The sequence below is a fragment of the Podarcis filfolensis genome (assembly GCF_964270895.1).
Source record: "Podarcis filfolensis genome assembly, chromosome: 8".
In the NCBI taxonomy this organism is placed as follows: domain Eukaryota; kingdom Metazoa; phylum Chordata; class Lepidosauria; order Squamata; family Lacertidae; genus Podarcis; species Podarcis filfolensis.
In genome coordinates, this window is record NC_139611.1 from 51,210,873 (window position 1) to 51,228,528 (window position 17,656).

General features: G+C 43.6%; 1 protein-coding gene and 1 long non-coding RNA gene across 7 annotated transcripts; one reads left to right on the forward strand and one right to left on the reverse strand.

The window, feature by feature from the left end:
- Positions 1 to 2,607: 2,607 nt before the first annotated feature.
- FBXL8 (F-box and leucine rich repeat protein 8) lies at positions 2,608 to 17,643 on the reverse strand (the record flags this gene model as incomplete). Of its 6 annotated transcripts, XM_083624964.1 has the most annotated exons (6): positions 2,608 to 4,127; positions 5,117 to 5,326; positions 13,263 to 13,377; positions 13,786 to 13,892; positions 16,114 to 16,193; positions 17,529 to 17,643. In XM_083624964.1, the coding sequence occupies 2 exons, from the start codon at positions 5,278 to 5,280 to the stop codon at positions 3,146 to 3,148; spliced, it is 1,146 nt and encodes a 381-aa protein (XP_083481090.1). In that variant the 3' UTR covers positions 2,608 to 3,145. The 6 variants fall into 6 exon arrangements, with proteins under 6 accessions (XP_083481090.1, XP_083481086.1, XP_083481088.1 ...); XM_083624960.1 differs by lacking the exon at positions 13,786 to 13,892; XM_083624962.1 differs by lacking the exons at positions 13,786 to 13,892; positions 16,114 to 16,193 and having other exon boundaries at positions 17,529 to 17,627.
- On the forward strand, positions 5,333 to 14,443 carry LOC310767733. Its single transcript, XR_014551039.1, has 2 exons — positions 5,333 to 6,994; positions 13,199 to 14,443. It is a non-coding gene; the product is annotated as an uncharacterized lncRNA (long non-coding RNA).
- Positions 17,644 to 17,656: the final 13 nt, after the last annotated feature.

The window sequence follows — 17,656 nt, forward strand, 5'->3', positions numbered from 1 at the left end:
CCGGCTGTACTTGAAGGCAGGGCCGGATTTAGGTTTGATGAAGCCCTAAACTACTGAAGGTAATGGGGCCCTTTATATGTCCAGCTGTCCTTTCCCAACAACAAAATGTCACTGTTTTTTTGTGTTGAATATATGCTATATGGTAATTTATGGACCTAATAGATATCTAAAGTCATTTGCACATAACAAAATATGTATTTTATCAAAGCAATTGTTGAACTGATACTGAAATACAATTCCCTACATCATAGGAGCCTACACAACACAAAACACTGTTGCTGTTTGTAGGTTTTATTTTGTTTTTTATCTTATATTTTGGAAATGTACATCCAGGTGTTTTTTCTTTAAATTTTTTTGCGGCCCCCAAGAGAGTGGGGCCCTTGGCTATAGCTTGTTTAGCTTATACAGTGGTACCTCGGGTTACATACACTTCAGGTTACATACGCTTCAGGTTACAGACTCCGCTAACCCAGAAATACTACCTCGGGTTAAGAATTTTGCTTCAGGATGAGAACAGAAATTGTGCTCCGGCGGCACGGCAGCAGCAGGAGGCCCCATTAGCTAAAGTGGTGCTTCAGGTTAAGAACAGTTTCAGATTAAAAACACACCACCAGAACGAATTAAGTTCTTAACCCGAGGTACAACCGTACATAAATCCAGCACTGCTTGGAGGCTCCGCAATCATTGTTGAGGGGTGGGACATTTAGGGGTGCAACCACAAAAGTGAAACACATTTTTAGCATTCAGAAGAAAATAGATGCAGAGCCAATTTTCATTAGTCCAGTAGATACTTACTTGAGAGTAAACCCCATGGAACTCAGTGGAGCTTACTTCTGCGTAGAAACAAATTGACAGCCAGTGCAGCTATTTTGGAGCAAGGGATTATACACGTCCCAAGGCAAACCCAGCCAATAATCTGGCCGCTGCATTTTGGGCCATTTTGAGTTGTCTCCAAGGGCAGCCATGTGCAGAGCACATTGCAACGATCCGCTCTGTCTCTTCTCGGAAACAAGTCCTGTTGTGTTCTTCCCCAACCCCCACGTCTTTTTCTCTGTACAACAGGAGCTTGCACTTTGCAGGAGTTCTTATTTTGTATTTAAAGAAAACTCTGGATGTTTGGATAATTGATATTATCTATGATAGTTTAAATACATTGCTCCTGGCCAGGGCAGTTCTATCTCTGCCTACCAGGGGAATAAATAAGCCAGGTGTGGCTTACATAGAAGTAGCTCGTCATGATAATATTTGCTGTTTTATTCAAAGGACTGATGGCACCTCGTATATGTGATGATTATATTGAGCACAAGCCCAGCTCCCTGCTTGCATCAGGTGGGGGTGATGTTCCTGAGACTTCTTGCCTCAGTTAGGGGGAAGGAAGCCTTACACATCATGGGGGCAACAGGAGAATGTGAGCTTGGCTTTGAAGGATTCCTTAATCCTCGTTTGTTAGGCTGCAGCGCCCCCTTGTGCCTTTACACCATTCTTGTATGCCTCCAATGTGTCCCCCCCTTTTTTTGTTTTAATTTAGAAGCTTTTTAGTTTAGTTTAGACCACTTGGGCACTTGTGCCCCTCCCCCCCCCTCCAGGATGCTAGACTCCACTCCAACTCCCATCATCCCCGGCCATGAGTCATGCTTACAAAGGCTAATGGGAACTGAGTCCAGCTTACAAACCAAGAAAAAGTTCCTCTTGCACCATTATTACATGTCTTTAGGCACCAGGCAATAACATTCCTCTTTATCCAGGCATCTGGCCATTAAATAATCTATGGCCTGTTAAAGGGATGGGGCTGTTGTCACGATTGTTTTATCATTATGCTGCCTATCATTGTGTTTTGTATTGTGTTCATAGCTGTCAAGTTACAGATTTGAAAATAAGGGACCAGCAGCCTCAAAAATAAGGGATCAGCAGCCAAAATAAGGGATTTTCCAAGCACAGGTATGTTCAACTTCTGAGCCCCTCCGAGCCAAAGGCAGAAAGCCCAGCCAGCAGCCAAAAGAAGCCTCAAGTGGTGGTTCCCACAGCACAGCAACCCGGCAAAGGGGATGCAGCAAGGGAAACCACCGTCACCTCTCTGCTGGGAAGCCCTGAGCAAAGGTGAGTCCCCAGGCAACGCGGCCGATTTGATCGGCACAAGGCATGCAAGCTCCACCCCGCCCAGTCGTTCTTAGACTCTTTATTGGGTGAGCAACGCAGCCAAGCAACACAGTTGGAGCCTCCCTCCTCCCTGGCTGGGAGGGAGGGAGAGGAGCTGCTTCCTTTGCAACCCGGGAAATTTAAGGGACATCATCAATAAGGGACAACAGCGGGACACGGTGCTGGGATAAGGGACTTTCCCGCCAAATAAGGGACAGTTGACAGCTATGATTGTGTTTTTATGATGATTCTCCATAAAATGTCTTCTTAATGTTGTACACTGCCCAGGGATCTTTCGATAAAGGACAGTATATAAATTGAATAAAAATAAAAATTTCTGATCTTCCCTGACACCACCCCGATGAAGAGGATTTGAACTTGAGAGAGGGGGCCCAAGCTGCACGATAGTCATGTTTCTGACAAAAAAATCCCCATATCAATATTATTAAGCAGAACTATAAAAACGCTGTATTTCGTATACAAATATTTATTGTGAATTATGATCATATCACAGATTTAAAGTGCTATGATTTTGCAAGAATCTGAAAAATATATGCCACTCTGTAAACATTGTTCACCTGTTTCTAGGGCAAAGACTGTGATTTGTTCACACTAATAGGTAATGGGACTTAGGATGCAGTCCTAACCCTACTTACCTGGGAGTAAGCCCCACTGAATACAGTAGCACTTGGAGCACAATCTTAGCCATATCAGCTGAGAAGTGTGTAATTCTATTTGGATTCTGTGTTTACCCATCTTACTCCTGAGCAGTTGCCTACTCCAGCAGTAAATTTAGCAACAAAGTGAGAGGAAATGGAATTGCACCACAATCCTAACCATGCCAACTCTGGAGTAAGTAAGTGGGGTTTACTCAGAGGTTAGCAGAGCTAGGATTGCAGCCTCAGTGGTGCAGACAGTACTGAAATGTACACCCCGGACACTACCAAAGGCCTAAACTGCTACTGTCCGAGAGGATAGGTGTGAATGTGCCTTTACTGCAGATGGAAAATCACTGGATTATTGTTGGTTTCCAAGTGCTGCGTCCCGTGGTGACCTTTAGAGTGTACCTTCTCAAACCCTTGCAGTGTAAAAGAAAGGCCTGTACCACGGCTGGGCTAACCACACAGTAACAGTGGACCTCTTTCAGATGCACACACTTTTTGGCTAGATCTGTTAGCGAGGAGTTGAGGTCATCAGATGGCGTAGTGCGGATGACCAGCCTTTCCAGAGTCTTGCTGTAGTTGCTGGTGGCAAACCGAATCTGGTTCACCATGTACGTGTAAGTGTTAAGCTGTAAACTGGTTACGGGAATATTGGGCTTTAGAATCCGAGGGATCTTCCATGCAGGGACTGTGTGGTCGAACTCCATCTCCACCTGCAGCTGTGGATATCTCTCACGAACCATAGCCCAAAGCTTTTCCGGGATGACGGGGATGTACTTGTCCAGGCGCTCGCAGAAAATATCCAGGCACTTGAAAGGCCCTCGATTTGACTTTACCAGTTCCTGGAAAACATCCTCAGATAGGCTGGCATAGTAGACCCCCAGGGTAGATAATTTAGGACAAACCCTCAGAACCTCACAGATCGTCTCTGGCTTGACGTTGCAAACCAGGGTGCGGTTGTTGATGAACAGGGTATGCAGATTTGGACTGCTGGATGCAATCAGCTGAATGAGCCCGTCGTCCAGAGTGAAAGGCATTTGGCGGAAATCGATAAGCTGAAGGTTGGTCTTATTCTGGCTCTGGCAGATTCTCCGGATGCTCTGAATGATGTCTTGGCCGGAATAGAAAAGGGGGTTTTCTCCTTTGCACACAATGCACAGAGCCTGCAACTTGTGGTTCTGCTTGGCCAGCATGTCTAAAATCTGAGTGACGTTCCTCTGGGTTTTCTCCTGAGACTGATCAAAGGCTATCTTCAGGTGCTTGATGTGGCTCAGAAACTGGTGCAAGCTCTGCAAAGTGCCTTCGCCATCTTCATCCTCTGTGCTGCAACTGGACAAAAAATGATGGGGGATTTAAAAAAAATTTCAGTTTAATATTTGCATCCTGCTTTTCTAACAACAAATGTTGAGCTCAAAGCAGCTCACAAGAAAAACAATTGCTTTAAAAACTAACAAACATGACAATCACTAGAGTAATATCAAAAGCACAGTAGCATATAAAGCAAAAATTTAAAAAATCCCAAATTCATCACATCATTAATACAATTCAATAGAAACTCATAGTAATCCAAAGTATCAGGAATGCGTTCATTGATATAGGCATATGGGTTTTCAGACTCCTCAAACTTCCCTGAGGAAGATACAGATGAGAAGGAAATCTCCAGTCAGTGGGGCGGCTGGAGGTGGGGTGGAAGAATCTCAGGACTCCCCCCTAGGCCCTCCAAACCTGAGGCTGTAGCTGTCCCAACTTCCTCATGACAAGGCCCCCATCCCTTCCATATTGCAGAAGTCAGCACCTATGGAATTGGCCAAGGAACCTTTAAGCCAGCACAACCAGCTCCTCAAGGAAGGCAAGGGGTGGCTGCAGTAGAAGCCTTGCCAGCCTACAGAAAGCCTCAGGTGGCCCCAGCTCTCTGCTGAGAACTGGCTAGAGAGTCCAAACCTTGCAAGAAGCAAGACTGAGTTGACGAGGGAGTTCAATCTTGCTTGGGCAGCAGGTCCCACCCACTCCATCACCTTGGGCCAATGTCTGCATACGGATAGGACAACCCACCTGCCAATCATTTGATGTCAAGATGCCATCAAACATGGACAAGTGGGTTGTTCTCCACACCCCTCACTTGAAAACTGGCCTCTTGGGGTGAGGTGATAAAGATCTGACACTGTAGGCTACTTCTGCTCCACTAGAACCAATTGCAGCACAACAGGATAAGCTTCCAAATGGGAAGAGGCACTTGATAGGCTTCCTCGGGAGGTGGTGGCCTCTCCTTCACAGGAGACCTTCAAACAGAGGCTGCACTTTAAGCTCTCCCTTCTTACCTGACCTCTGTAAAACTCCAGACGGAGCTGGTAGAAACTGCCGCAGCCCAGGGCCGGCACACGTGGAATACTGTGTGCTGATCTTTAAGAGGTAAGTAGTAAAATATATTGGCCAGGATTTCTTCAGGGATGTAGCTCCAAGCGTCTGGGGCCAGCACCGGCATTCTCCTAGGGCAGCTGGTTGCAAATTTGGGAATGTAGCTTTCTTTTCTGGAAAACAAACGCACCCAAGATGAACAAACATCAGTCTATGAAATAAGCAGAAATAACATGAAGGAGTCCAGGAAAACACCACAATAAACGATGCATTATTCCCGAGGTGAAAAATGCCAAAGGGTGGTACCCAATGCTAGTCCTACTCAGATCCACTGAAGTTAATGGACATGACTCTGAGCAGGCAAATTAGTATTGTGAAAAGGGGCTACACATAGTTAGGTCGTCAGGTAAAACATTTCATGCAATAACTTATGAACTTATCACATGGACACCCTTCACAAGAACATGTCATTGTGTGAATATCAAGAGGGCAAAGTTACTCTGTCAGTCGGCAACCTGGTTGTGTGCACTAAGCCTTGGAGGCAGATAATCAATGACATCTTTCGGTAAAAAGTCAGGCAGGAGGAATCATATGAATATCCACAAGAGTTCCCTATTCAGTGTTTGTTGCCAAATCCTAAAGGAAGCCACCTCCCTTGTCAACTGGTTGTTGTTTTTGCTGCAGGTTCCATCTGCGGCTATCCTAGATGGAGTCAAAATTAAATTCATAAGGAAAGCTGAACCCACCCAAATTCAAAACATGAATGCTCAACACTGGGTGGCCTGCTCCCTAGCTCAGCGGGAGGGCAGGTGCTTTGAATGCAGAAATAAATGCCAATGAGTTAAGTAGTCTCATTAAGACTTGAACCTGATCTCATTTAGAATGATACTGTTGCAAATTACCTTGGTTTTATTTTTTACTTATTTATTTACTAAATTTATATCTGGCCCTTCCTCCCAAAGGGACCCAGTACAAGTCCAGGACTGACACAGACTGGGAAATAGCCCTGCTTTAAAAGGTTCATTGAAAGAAGCTGGTCTTCAGTAGCTGCTGAAAAGACAACAGAGATGTCGCCTAATATTTAATGGGATGGCATTCCAAGGGCAGGTGCTACAACACTAAAGGCTCACTTCCTACATAGTACTGTGTGGAACAGATCTCCTGATAAGATGGTATCTTCAGGAAGCCCTTACTTGCAGAGTGCAGTGATTGGAGGAGGTGAAATGACCTTTTAGGTCGGGACCCAAATATATTTTGGCCTGCATCTCTCAGTATGAACCTCCCAGGACCCTTCAACCTTCACCTGAAGCCCTTTTCCAGGTGTCCCCTCTGAGAGAGGCTCGGATGAAGTTGCCTTATACTGAATCAGACCTTTGGTCCATCCATCTCAGTATTGTCTGCCTTGAGTCTACAGGCTGCCTATCTCCAAGCCATACCTGGAGCTGCTATCGAGGAGTTCTCACATGCAAAATAAGTTCCTCTGTTCCTGGCACTGGGTGGCTGCATTTGGCGGAATGGAAAAGAGTTTGGATTTGATATCCTGCTTTATCACTACCTGAAGGAGTCTCAAAGTGGCTAACATTCTCCTTTCCCTTCCTCCTCCACAACAAACACTGTGTGAGGTGAGTGGGGCTGAGAGACTTCAGAGAAGTCCAAGGTCACCCAGCCCAAGGTCACCCAGCAGCTACATGTGGAGGAGCGGGGACACGGTTCACCAGATTACGAGTCCACGGCTCTTAACCACTACACCACACTGGCTCTCATGCAGAACTACGGCTCTCAAAAAAGTAAGACTGAGTAGAAATGCTCACGTTATTTTTAGGCACCTCAGGGATGGAGAGGTGTAGTAAATAAAAATATGCCCTTTTCCCTTATGGGGTATCCAAGAGCCCATATAGAGTCCTTACATAAGTTCCCTATTGGTAGGAGAAAATAACAGAGGTCAACCAGAGAATATTTGAGAAGCAAAGCAGCTAGTAAGCTTGATCTTTATTGATCTGTTGCAACAGGGTGCTCCCCTCACACGCAGGAGAGGAAGAGGACCCCCCAAAAATGCTGTGCAAGGGCTTATAAAGACTTTTGAAATTCCCCTCCTCTAGATCAAGACCACCCCCAGAAACATTATGCATTCATCACAGAAGGGGTGTAACCTAAGACCACCCCTCAGATAAGGCGGTCTAAAACAGAACATTTGCATGTTGTTTTCTCCTGTCGCTTTGTTTATTTCCTGTCTGGCAGGTTACTTGATTGGATTTCTTGGGGAGCCTGGGCAGTCTTTTGTAATGATAAGGCTCACACCCTTATTCAAACACAGATTAAGACAGGATTTGTGAAGGAAGAGACAATGGGGAGGCTTTTCCATTTTGACCATGCAGAGAAACATTTACTCAGTTTAGGAATCAAAATGGTTCCAGGTTGGCTTTCCTGTGCTGATCTATGTACGTGTGGTTATGAACGTTGCCATATATCTAAGACCATAAAATTCTTTTCACATTATCCCCCCTTTGGCATTCTTTTCACATTATCCCCCCTTTCGTGGGATCACCAGGAACAGCGCATGCGGAAGTGAGTATTAAGTAGGAAACACGGGTAGTGGGTTGGGTTCTCTAAACCACAGCAACCAAAATTCTTTAATTCTTCCTTTTCCCTTCAAATCTAAAAATTCTACTTTTTTCCTCATCTAAAAATTGCCTTCTCTTCCTTTCTGTCCCCTCGATCTCAACACCAGCCCTAGCCCTTCGGAGTATGCCCAGGCAAAAGTTTTGTGTGACTTCTTTCATTTCCCTTCTACAGTCTATATGCCGACCTATTCCTTCGGAGTTTTGCCCAGAAAAAGGTTGTGCTTTTTCTTCTGTACTGAAACTATAACTCCCAGGTGCAGCCGCACCTCTGCCATGGCGATCTTTGTTAGAGATGACCTGTGAGCAGAGAAAGCAAGGGCACCTGATTCCTTTCCTTCTTTGTCATTTCTGAGTCCCAATCTGGCACTGCGCTACGCAAGCGTCCAGTAGGGAACTCTCAGGTTAGATTGTAAGAGGCAGAAGGTTGCTGTGGGCTCCCTGGCTGAGTAATGACCAAAGGGGGGGGGTTGAGATCGCTGACCGCACTGTTAGCTTAGTAGCCAGGAAAGGCCAACAGCTGTACCAGCCTAGTAAGTCAGGCCAGACGAACGGTGGTGTGTCACAGTACTAATTCTCGGAGTTGTCCAAATTGAGTCTACTGTGGGGTTATTTATTGTGTTTCCTGAAAAGTGGGGATAAAACCCCGACTGCAGTATAAAAGTAAAAGCTAGCGCTATTAAAATTCTTAAAATGGGTGCACCTCAATCAAAGAAATGAACCCGCAGACTCCTGATGGGAAAGAAGCCCAGTTGGCGCTTATTTCCGGCCTGGACTCTGACAGTCCCCTTCAATTTGTGTTTAAGAAACGTTTTTCTTGTGCTTAAATTGTACTTAGGTAACATCCAGCAGCTGCTTATCTTAAATGTGCCATCTAAAATAAAAATGCAAGCTTGCTCCAAAATTTTAAATCTAAGAAAGCCATGTTGGGCCTTATCAATCTTAAACAAGACAAAAATGAGAATGAAGTGTGCAAATGTTTGTTATTTGAGAGAGGCTCAAAAGAGTCTTCCTCCTTGTATGTACTTCATTAAGCATATGCCTATGAAAGTATGGTCTTCCTTCTAAGAAAAATATCTGAGTCCAGTTTTAACTTTGATTTGGTTGGACAGAAGAGTTATTGTAAGGCTCCTGATATCAGTCTCTATAAGACTTCCTGGCCTCTTTTCTTAGAAAATGCCCCCCCTTGTTTCATTCTGTCTCTTTCAGGGGTTTTCCCTTCTTACTTCTGTGCCAGGTAAATTTGCTCCCGAGTAAGCTTCCTTTAAAGGAAACTGCAAAGGGGGGGGGGCATAGATTAGGCTTACTATTCCTCTGCAAGTTCAGGAAAAATTGTTCACTTTTGTATTCCTTTTAAATAAAATCAATGGCTGTTTTAACTATGCTTAATAAAAGATCCTCTCCCTATCTTAGAAAAAAACAACTGTTCACTTAATCTTCCTTTAAAGATAATTTCTCTAGTTACTTGCATTCTTTAGTCTAAGGAAGCAAACTCAAACTATCTCAAGATCTGCTAAAAGGGTTCTGTGTAAAGTTGGGTACTTTTATTTTCCTCTTCCTTAGTACATGATAGGAGCATGGCTTGTGGTCTCCTCCCCAGTTGTGTCTGTGTACATAAGTATGTGTGTGTGTCTCGGGTAGTACAAATCTTGCTATGAACACTGTATTTTAGGGTTGGACTAGATGACCTCAGGGTCCCTTTCAGCTCTCTGAATTTGTGGCTGTGTGGAGGGCCATGTGTCTGCAAGCATGTGATGAGTTGAAATTCAGCCCAACTTTGCTCTTTGTTTTTGTTTTTTTAAAAGGTGAGAGGTAAAAGCCGTGATGTTTTGAAGCAGAACTGGTGATATCAGGCATTTGAGTGATTACAGTGTTTATCATTTTGTCTATTATTTACAAAAATCAGACTTAAAAGTCTACTCAAAGTTTAAGCACATAAAAATTCATATAGTCAAGTAGAATGAGCCTTGACCATCTATCCTGTAAATAAAGGGCAGAAAAATTTGTCTGCAAATGGTAAGGCTAAAATGACTGAGAATGTTAAAAATCCTATAAATTCTGACTCTCTGGCCATTTTTTCCCATATATAAGGGCGTGGCATTGTTCTGCGAATGACCAGATAAAATGACCGATAATATGACCAATAATGATAGCCCTTTCCTGTAAATAAAGGAAGCACTCCCTTGCTTGGGCTGCAGGAAACATGATCCCTTAGAAAATTTCTAGCTTTGGTAAATGCTTGAATTGCGTAGTTTCTTGTTTTGTTTTAAATCTAACCCTATTTTTTTTTAATCTACTCCTTACCCTTTATTTCCTTTATTCAAAGGGTAATTTAGCCAAAAGATTCAACATTTTCAATAGTATAAAACTGTTTGCTGAGACATGAACTCTGCACATGCACAGAGGCTAGATCAGCTTACAAAAAGAGAGAGAGAGAGAGAAAGGAGGGGGGAGAGAGGAGGTTTGGAGAGCTTGGGCTGCAGGGAGAAACCTATCTAAATTTCCTTATGTAAAACTTGGAACCATTGAGGGAAATCACCCTTAATGTGTCTTTTGCTCCAAAGGCTACTGAACCACCAAAAGTCAAGAGGTTGCCAAGTTTCAAATCTTAACATGCCAAATTCTTTTCACAGGTAAATATCAAAGCACTCCCACTGACTTCTCACATGAAATAATTTTCCCTTTTAACAGGATATGTGAACCCCACTAACAAAGTGTTTGTCCCTTCTTTTCTCCCACAGCAACTTTCTTTCTGTTCTGTGAAACAAGTCTGAAACCTTGCTGTATTAGTGACTTCCATCTCTTTGTGGCTTTGACACTTTAAGTTACAAATAATCTGTTTTCATTTATTAAATCAGTTTTTCCATGATGTCTATGAAATTAATCGAAGCACAACCAAACATTGTTTGTGGAATGGTATTTGTTTACCTTTTTGCCTGAGTATTATTATTTTTGGTTCCTCATAGGTCATTGTGTGTGTGTGTGTGTGTGTGTGTGTGTGTGTGTGTGTGTTTTACTTTGGGGACATGTCCATCACACATTGAAAGTCATTTTAAGCCCTTTTCCATTGTTTTCCCATTTTTTCAGTCCAGTAGTAATCTGTGTGGTTTTGATAATATCTTTGTATTATTTAATAATAATTCTTTTCTAAATCTGATGTCTTTGTGTCAAGTCTGTTTTCATCTGACTGGTAATCTAATTTTTTGCTTTTTTATTTTTTAACCTTTGTTGTATTTTTTACAGTTCTCTTTCTATACATGTGGAGTAATTTTTTATTAATATGAAAAAAACCAACAAAAACTAAGTGAAGGAAAGCAAACAAACTTAGCAGATAATGACAGTAATTATATGGAAATATGATAATAATATTGAAATGAATAAAATGCTTAATCCGCTAAGATTTTTTATTATTTGCAGCTTCCCACAGAAACTGAAGGACATCCTTTTTGCCTTTCGCCCCTTCCCTTTTCTAACTCTATGTCTTTTAAGTCCCCAAAATCCTGCCCCTTACAGGATATCACTTCTACAAATGCGTTACTACAGATCCAATGAAAAGCTTCGCCACCACAAGACCTGCAACAACAACAGACACCAAAGTTTTCAAAGTGGCCACAGCTATCTCTTTCAAAGGATATAGACTGTCGGGGGAGTGGGGCTGACAAAGGGGGGAGGAGTTGAATTGCAAGGACATTTTCTCACTTTTGAACCTCAAGACTGTGCTCCGGCATTGAGAAGATACATGCGTAAAAATATCACAATTGTCTCAAGATATGCAACTGATACTTAATTAGTTTGTTTTGTATTATGTGTTATTACGTAGGAATGTTGAAATGTGTCTGACAGTGTGTTATTTCCACAAAGGGGGGGGGGCTATTTTTGTGTGTAATTGTTTTTAAGTTTAATGTCTTATTCCTTACACCCCAGTGGAGGATTCTCATACATTTTATGCGTTCTAATAGACCAGGCTATTGTGTAGTCCAATGTTTAGATTGTCCCACCTGGCACTATGCCAACCTTCCCTACCCATTTTAAAAATGTGCTAAAACTCGCTTTACCAAGGAGAAGCTTCTAAGATACATGAAGGTGGATATGCTTTGGTTTAGCAGGAATGATCCCTTATAGAGTTAAATTGACTTATTTGGACAAGTGCCCTTTTTAAGAATGGTTTTCTTTTAACAGTTTGTTTTGATAAGTTGAGAACCATGAGCACATAAAAATTATAATTGGACTCAGTTTGAATTGGGCAAGTGTATCCAGGCTGCAATTAGCTTTTTGGTCCTTTAAGTGCAAGTGAGCAACTTCCCATGAGTGCAAGACCACAGCCTATAATAAAATCCCACAGAAAGGCCAAGGCAAAGGCATCTCTCTCATGAGATGTCCAAACCTGTGCCAGCTATGGTGAATGCCAGGCGACATGGTTAAATGAAAGCCCCGAGGGGATTCAACAGGATGTGTTGCTGTAGCACTATGCCGGTGTGAGACCACAGAAGAGCTAGCTTGACACCTGAGAAACACACAAAAATGGCGAAGGACAAAACACCAACTGCATTTTTCAGTCAGTAGTGGACCTTCCTGCTAAATGTAAAGCATAGCCACTATTGAGAAAATGTTTCTCCCAAGAGCTAGAATGCCACAAGTAATTTAGTAACAAAATGCAACATATGTTATTTTTAGATGATATATTTATACAAAGGCATCCATTTACAACATACGATGTTATTATTTGTGGGGCAAAAATTTTTAAGAAAAATTCTAGCCCCAAAGGGGGGATAATGTGAAAAGAATTTTATGGTCTTAGATATATGGCAACGTTCATAACCACACGTACATAGATCAGCACAGGAAAGCCAACCTGGAACCATTTTGATTCCTAAACTGAGTAAATGTTTCTCTGCATGGTCAAAATGGAAAAGCCTCCCCATTGTCTCTTCCTTCACAAATCCTGTCTTAATCTGTGTTTGAATAAGGGTGTGAGCCTTATCATTACAAAAGACTGCCCAGGCTCCCCAAGAAATCCAATCAAGTAACCTGCCAGACAGGAAATAAACAAAGCGACAGGAGAAAACAACATGCAAATGTTCTGTTTTAGACCGCCTTATCTGAGGGGTGGTCTTAGGTTACACCCCTTCTGTGATGAATGCATAATGTTTCTGGGGGTGGTCTTGATCTAGAGGAGGGGAATTTCAAAAGTCTTTATAAGCCCTTGCACAGCATTTTTGGGGGGTCCTCTTCCTCTCCTGCGTGTGAGGGGAGTACCCTGTTGCAACAGATCAATAAAGATCAAGCTTACTAGCTGCTTTGCTTCTCAAATATTCTCTGGTTGACCTCTGTTATTTTCTCCTACCAATAGGGAACTTATGTAAGGACTCTATATGGGCTCTTGGATACCCCATAAGGGAAAAGGGCATATTTTTATTTACTACAGAGGGAAGCACCATTCCTCTGCTAAGAAGATGTATACCCAGGAAAGAGCATTTTGCATCATACATACCAGGAGCCCCTGGATGTGCTTTCTTCTTCTGCCTGCTCAAGCCACCATGTGCTCTCTCCTTTCCTCCCAGGCACAAAGAGATCAGTCACACTCTCAAAGGTCACAATGAAGGCATCTGCAACAGGAAGTCCCCATAAACTCTGTTTGCTTTCTGAAACCATGAAGTCACTTCCTTGTATTCAGTACAAGGTTGTTGTTTTTTAAAGCAAGGGGGGAGGCTTACGCAAAAGGAAGTTGTGCCTGATTTTAAACACTCCTTGCCCCACCGTTTTTGCCACTCCCCATATAAAAAGGAGGCCTCATTCATGTGCTGTGTCAAAAGTTGGAAGGGGGGAAGGATCTAGCAAGTCAATGTGCACAGGGGAGGGGCACTCTTTTTTTTTTTTTTTTTACAAACACCAGTGAAGTAGCATCAGAATCAAATGGCCCTATTGAGCTGTAAGGAAACTCCACAAACCAGGGTATTGAAGGAAGGTTTTGAGTGGGTCATCGCAGGGTACTGCCTTGCCCCGGTACTTCTCACCATTTTAAAAAATCCATGTCTAAGGTTCTCAGCTGAAAAAGGTTCTCTTCCCTGACTTCTATAAAGGGTTGGGGTGAATCTTGATCACCTTTGCAGACAACACAAAGCTGGGAGAGATAGGTCTATGATAGGAATTTTGAGGTCTTAGCTATATGGTAATGTTCATAACCGCACATACATAGATCAGCACAGGAAGACCGACCTGGAACCATTTTGATTCCCAAACTGTCCCAAACCGACCAAATGTTTTCTCTGCAAGGTCAAAGGAAAATGGAAAAGCCTCCCCATTGTCTTTTCCTTCACAAATCCTATCTTAAGGGTATGTCTGTGTCTGAATAGGGTGCGAGCCTGTGACATGGCCCAGGAACTAAGTATTTATCATTACAAAAGATTGGCCAGGCTCCCAAGGCAATCCAATCAAGTAACCTGCTAGACAGGAGATAAACAACATTCAAATTTCTGTTTAAACCGCCTTTTCTGTGATGTATGTATGATGTTTCTGGGGGTGGTCTTGATCTACAGGGTGGCAATTTCAAAAGTCTTTATAAGGCTTTGCACACCATTTTTCTGGGTTCCTCCTCCTCTCCTGTGGGTGAGGGGAGCACCCTGTTGCAACAGATCAATAAAGATCAAGCTTACTAGCTGCTTTGCTTCTCAATATTCTCTGGTTGCCTTCTGTTATTCTTTCCTACCAATAGGGAACCTATGTAAGGACTCTATATGGGCTCTTGGATACCCCATAAGGAAAAAGGGCAATTTTTGTTTACAACAGGTTGAACCCCTCAGAAGACAGGAACTATTAGTGACCCCTTGTTAGGTTCAGTAGGTCAACTGGCTCCAAATCCAGCTAATAGTAGCATCCTCTAGGCCACAATTTACCAGCTTCTCTGCAAGAACATCATGGGGGACTTTGTGTAAGGCCTTACTGAAATCAAGATATGCCACGCCCACCACATTCCCCTGATCCACCCAGCTTGTAACTCTTATCAAAAAAAAAGAAATGTGATTCATCTAGCATGGCTTGTTTTTGAGAAACCCATGCTAGCTCTTAGTAATCGTAGCATCCTTTTGCTCACTGATTAAAAAGACAAGATGACTTTGCATATGAAAAGATCAGCATATGGCACAACAATTGAAACAAAACGTGTCCAAAACAAACATGGAGAAATCTAAATTTCCCACTGCACATTTACACTTGCATCCCTCCCCCAACACCCGCCCCCCTGCCCCAGATAGTTAATTCTACTACTGCACTGTTGAGAAAGGAGTGGCTTTCTCCCACCCCAAGGTAAAGTTCATGATGAGTCAAGGTAACCGTTAGCTATTTCTGCTGCCTCTGCCCAAGAATTCCTTGTCAGTGACTCAGCAAGGGAGAGGCAGAATTCTGAAATAAAATAACATAAAAGCAAACCCCAGGGTGCGGAGGGGAGAATAAACAGTTTATATGTTGCTCTTTCCATGAGAAGCTGGAAGTTCCCAGTGGCTCTTGAAGGGGAATTCTTTCTTTAAAAGAAAGAGCATTGCTGCCTTTCTGTTCAATCGTTGTTATTTATTTACTTATTGCATTTAAATGCCACCTTTTCTCCGCAGAGCTCCAGGCGGTGCACATAGGTCTCCCCTCTCTCTGTTTTATCCTAACAACCCTGTGAAGTAGGTTAGGCTGGGAGGCAGTGGCTGGCGCCCAAGGGCACCCAATGAGCGTCATGGCTGAGCAGGGATTTGATGTGCTCGGTGCTTCCCAGGTGCCACAAACAGAGCTTGCAGGGCACTTTGCGCAGCGCTTTCCAAGCACCTGACAACCCGCTGGTTGCCAGGTGCTCTTGGGAAGTGTTGTGCAGGAGGTTTTGATGGCACTTACAGTAGGCGGTGCCTGGAAAGTCCCTTTGGGCCAAGCCCTGCCTTAGCTGGCCCACACCTGACATATACGACAACAGGAGTAGGCAAGTGGGCATGGCTTACCTGAAATGGCCTCATAGGCCAAAAGGGGAGGCTTGGCAGACCAAATTTTACCTGCAGACGGGAGGTTCCCCAACCCTGCCCTAACCAATACTCCTTAACCTTCCCAATACGGGGATATGAGAATGTTTTACTATCCTGTTAATTGTGCTGTTTTAAATGTGCTGACCTTTAAAGCCCTAAATGGCCTCGGCCCAGTATACCTGAAGGAGCGCCTCCACCCCCATCGTTCAGCCCAGACACTGAGGTCCAGCTCTGAGGGTCTTCTGGCGGTTCCCTCACTGCGAGGGAACCAGGCAGAGGGCCTTCTCGGTGGTGGCGCCCATCCTGTGGAACGCTCTCCCATCAGATGTCAAGGAAATAAACAACTACCTGACTTTTAGAAGACATCTGAAGGCAGCCTTTTTTAGGGAAATTTTTAATGTTCGATGTTTTCTTGTGTTTTTAATATCCTGTTGGATAAAAATAGAGGTTCAATTGGTATCATGGAGTTGCAGAAGCAGGGATGCAGAGAGGCAGTGCGGCTCCTAAAGGAACATCACCCACCCACCATTAAGAAATAAAAAATCCAACCCTCCCTCTCTCTTAAACCTTTCTGAAGGGCAGACTTTCCCTTAGGAGTGCAGCCATACTAGCCCTGCCAGTAATGCTTTAAACCGAGGCTTTGAGAGCTATCCTTGACCTCTGATGCACCGGCAGTGTGATTCCTGAGACACTTGCTGCCCAAGGCTGTCCACAGAATGACAGATGGCATGAAAGACTTATGAAAACCACATGTCAACATCCTTTACAAGGCAGACCTCCCCTTACTGGAGATGGCAGGTGGTTGTTTTTTTCCAGGAAAATGCCAAAATCGCTTTCCAAAAGTATGCTAAGCAGCTGGCCTCTCAAACAAGGTGGAGGGTTGTTTGTTTGTTTTGTTTTTTGTTTTGCTGTGATTGACTGCTCTTTATTAAAATATTTATATACCTCTATTCATTATTTTTTTAAAAAAACAACTATAAAATACAGTAAGAAAGACATACAAAAATGTCGAAATCAGCCAACAGCTATGGAAATATGTGATCTTAATTGCCTGCGTTAAGCCCAATGGAAAATAAAAATGTTCAGGAGGCACTTAGAAGCTAAAACAGAAGGCACCTGCTGGATCTCTATTGGCAGATTATTCCACAAAAGTGGGCCGATATATACATCTTTCATAAAATATCAGGGCAATGGACAGCAACATAAAAAACCCCCAGAAAAATCATTAATATGACTGCCTTCCTCAAGAATTTTTAAAAACAACTTCGCATAGGACTGCTGGCCAAAAAACAAACAAACAAAAAAAAGGTCTTCAAAGAGACTCCTGAAAGTCAGAAGCCAGGTGGCCTGTTGCATCTCTGCTAGAATAATGTTCCAAAGCATGGAACCGGCAACAGCCTCCACAGCACAGGGGATACCTAACAGCGCTCCTCAAAACGATCTCCTGATGATCATTAGTCATCACAGCCCGCCAGCAAGTTCCAACCTGCCCGCGAGAGCGCAGCAGGGCATCCTCCTTTTCCCTCTGCAGTCCCCTCTCTGCCTTGGAGCAGCTTTCCGCTAGCAAATCTTCCCAAGAGCGCTGAGAGATCTCCTCTCCTCCTCCTAGCAGGAGTGGAATTAATCTATGCGAGCATATGCACTCTGCTGATGCTCTGGGACACGGCGCTTTTGCTTTCTAAAAACAAGGCGATCAAACAGCACCTTGGTCAGAGCTGTGAGCTGCAGCCAAGGACGAACTGAATTCCCACCCCGTTCCTTACCTGAGTTCAGACGACCCCAGCCCCCAGGCGGCCTCTCCTGTCAAGGCCACGGTTCGGGGCGCCCACTGATTGGCAGCCTGAACTTCCTGGTGCATAAAAACGGGGCGGATCCTTCGGTACCTTCCAAA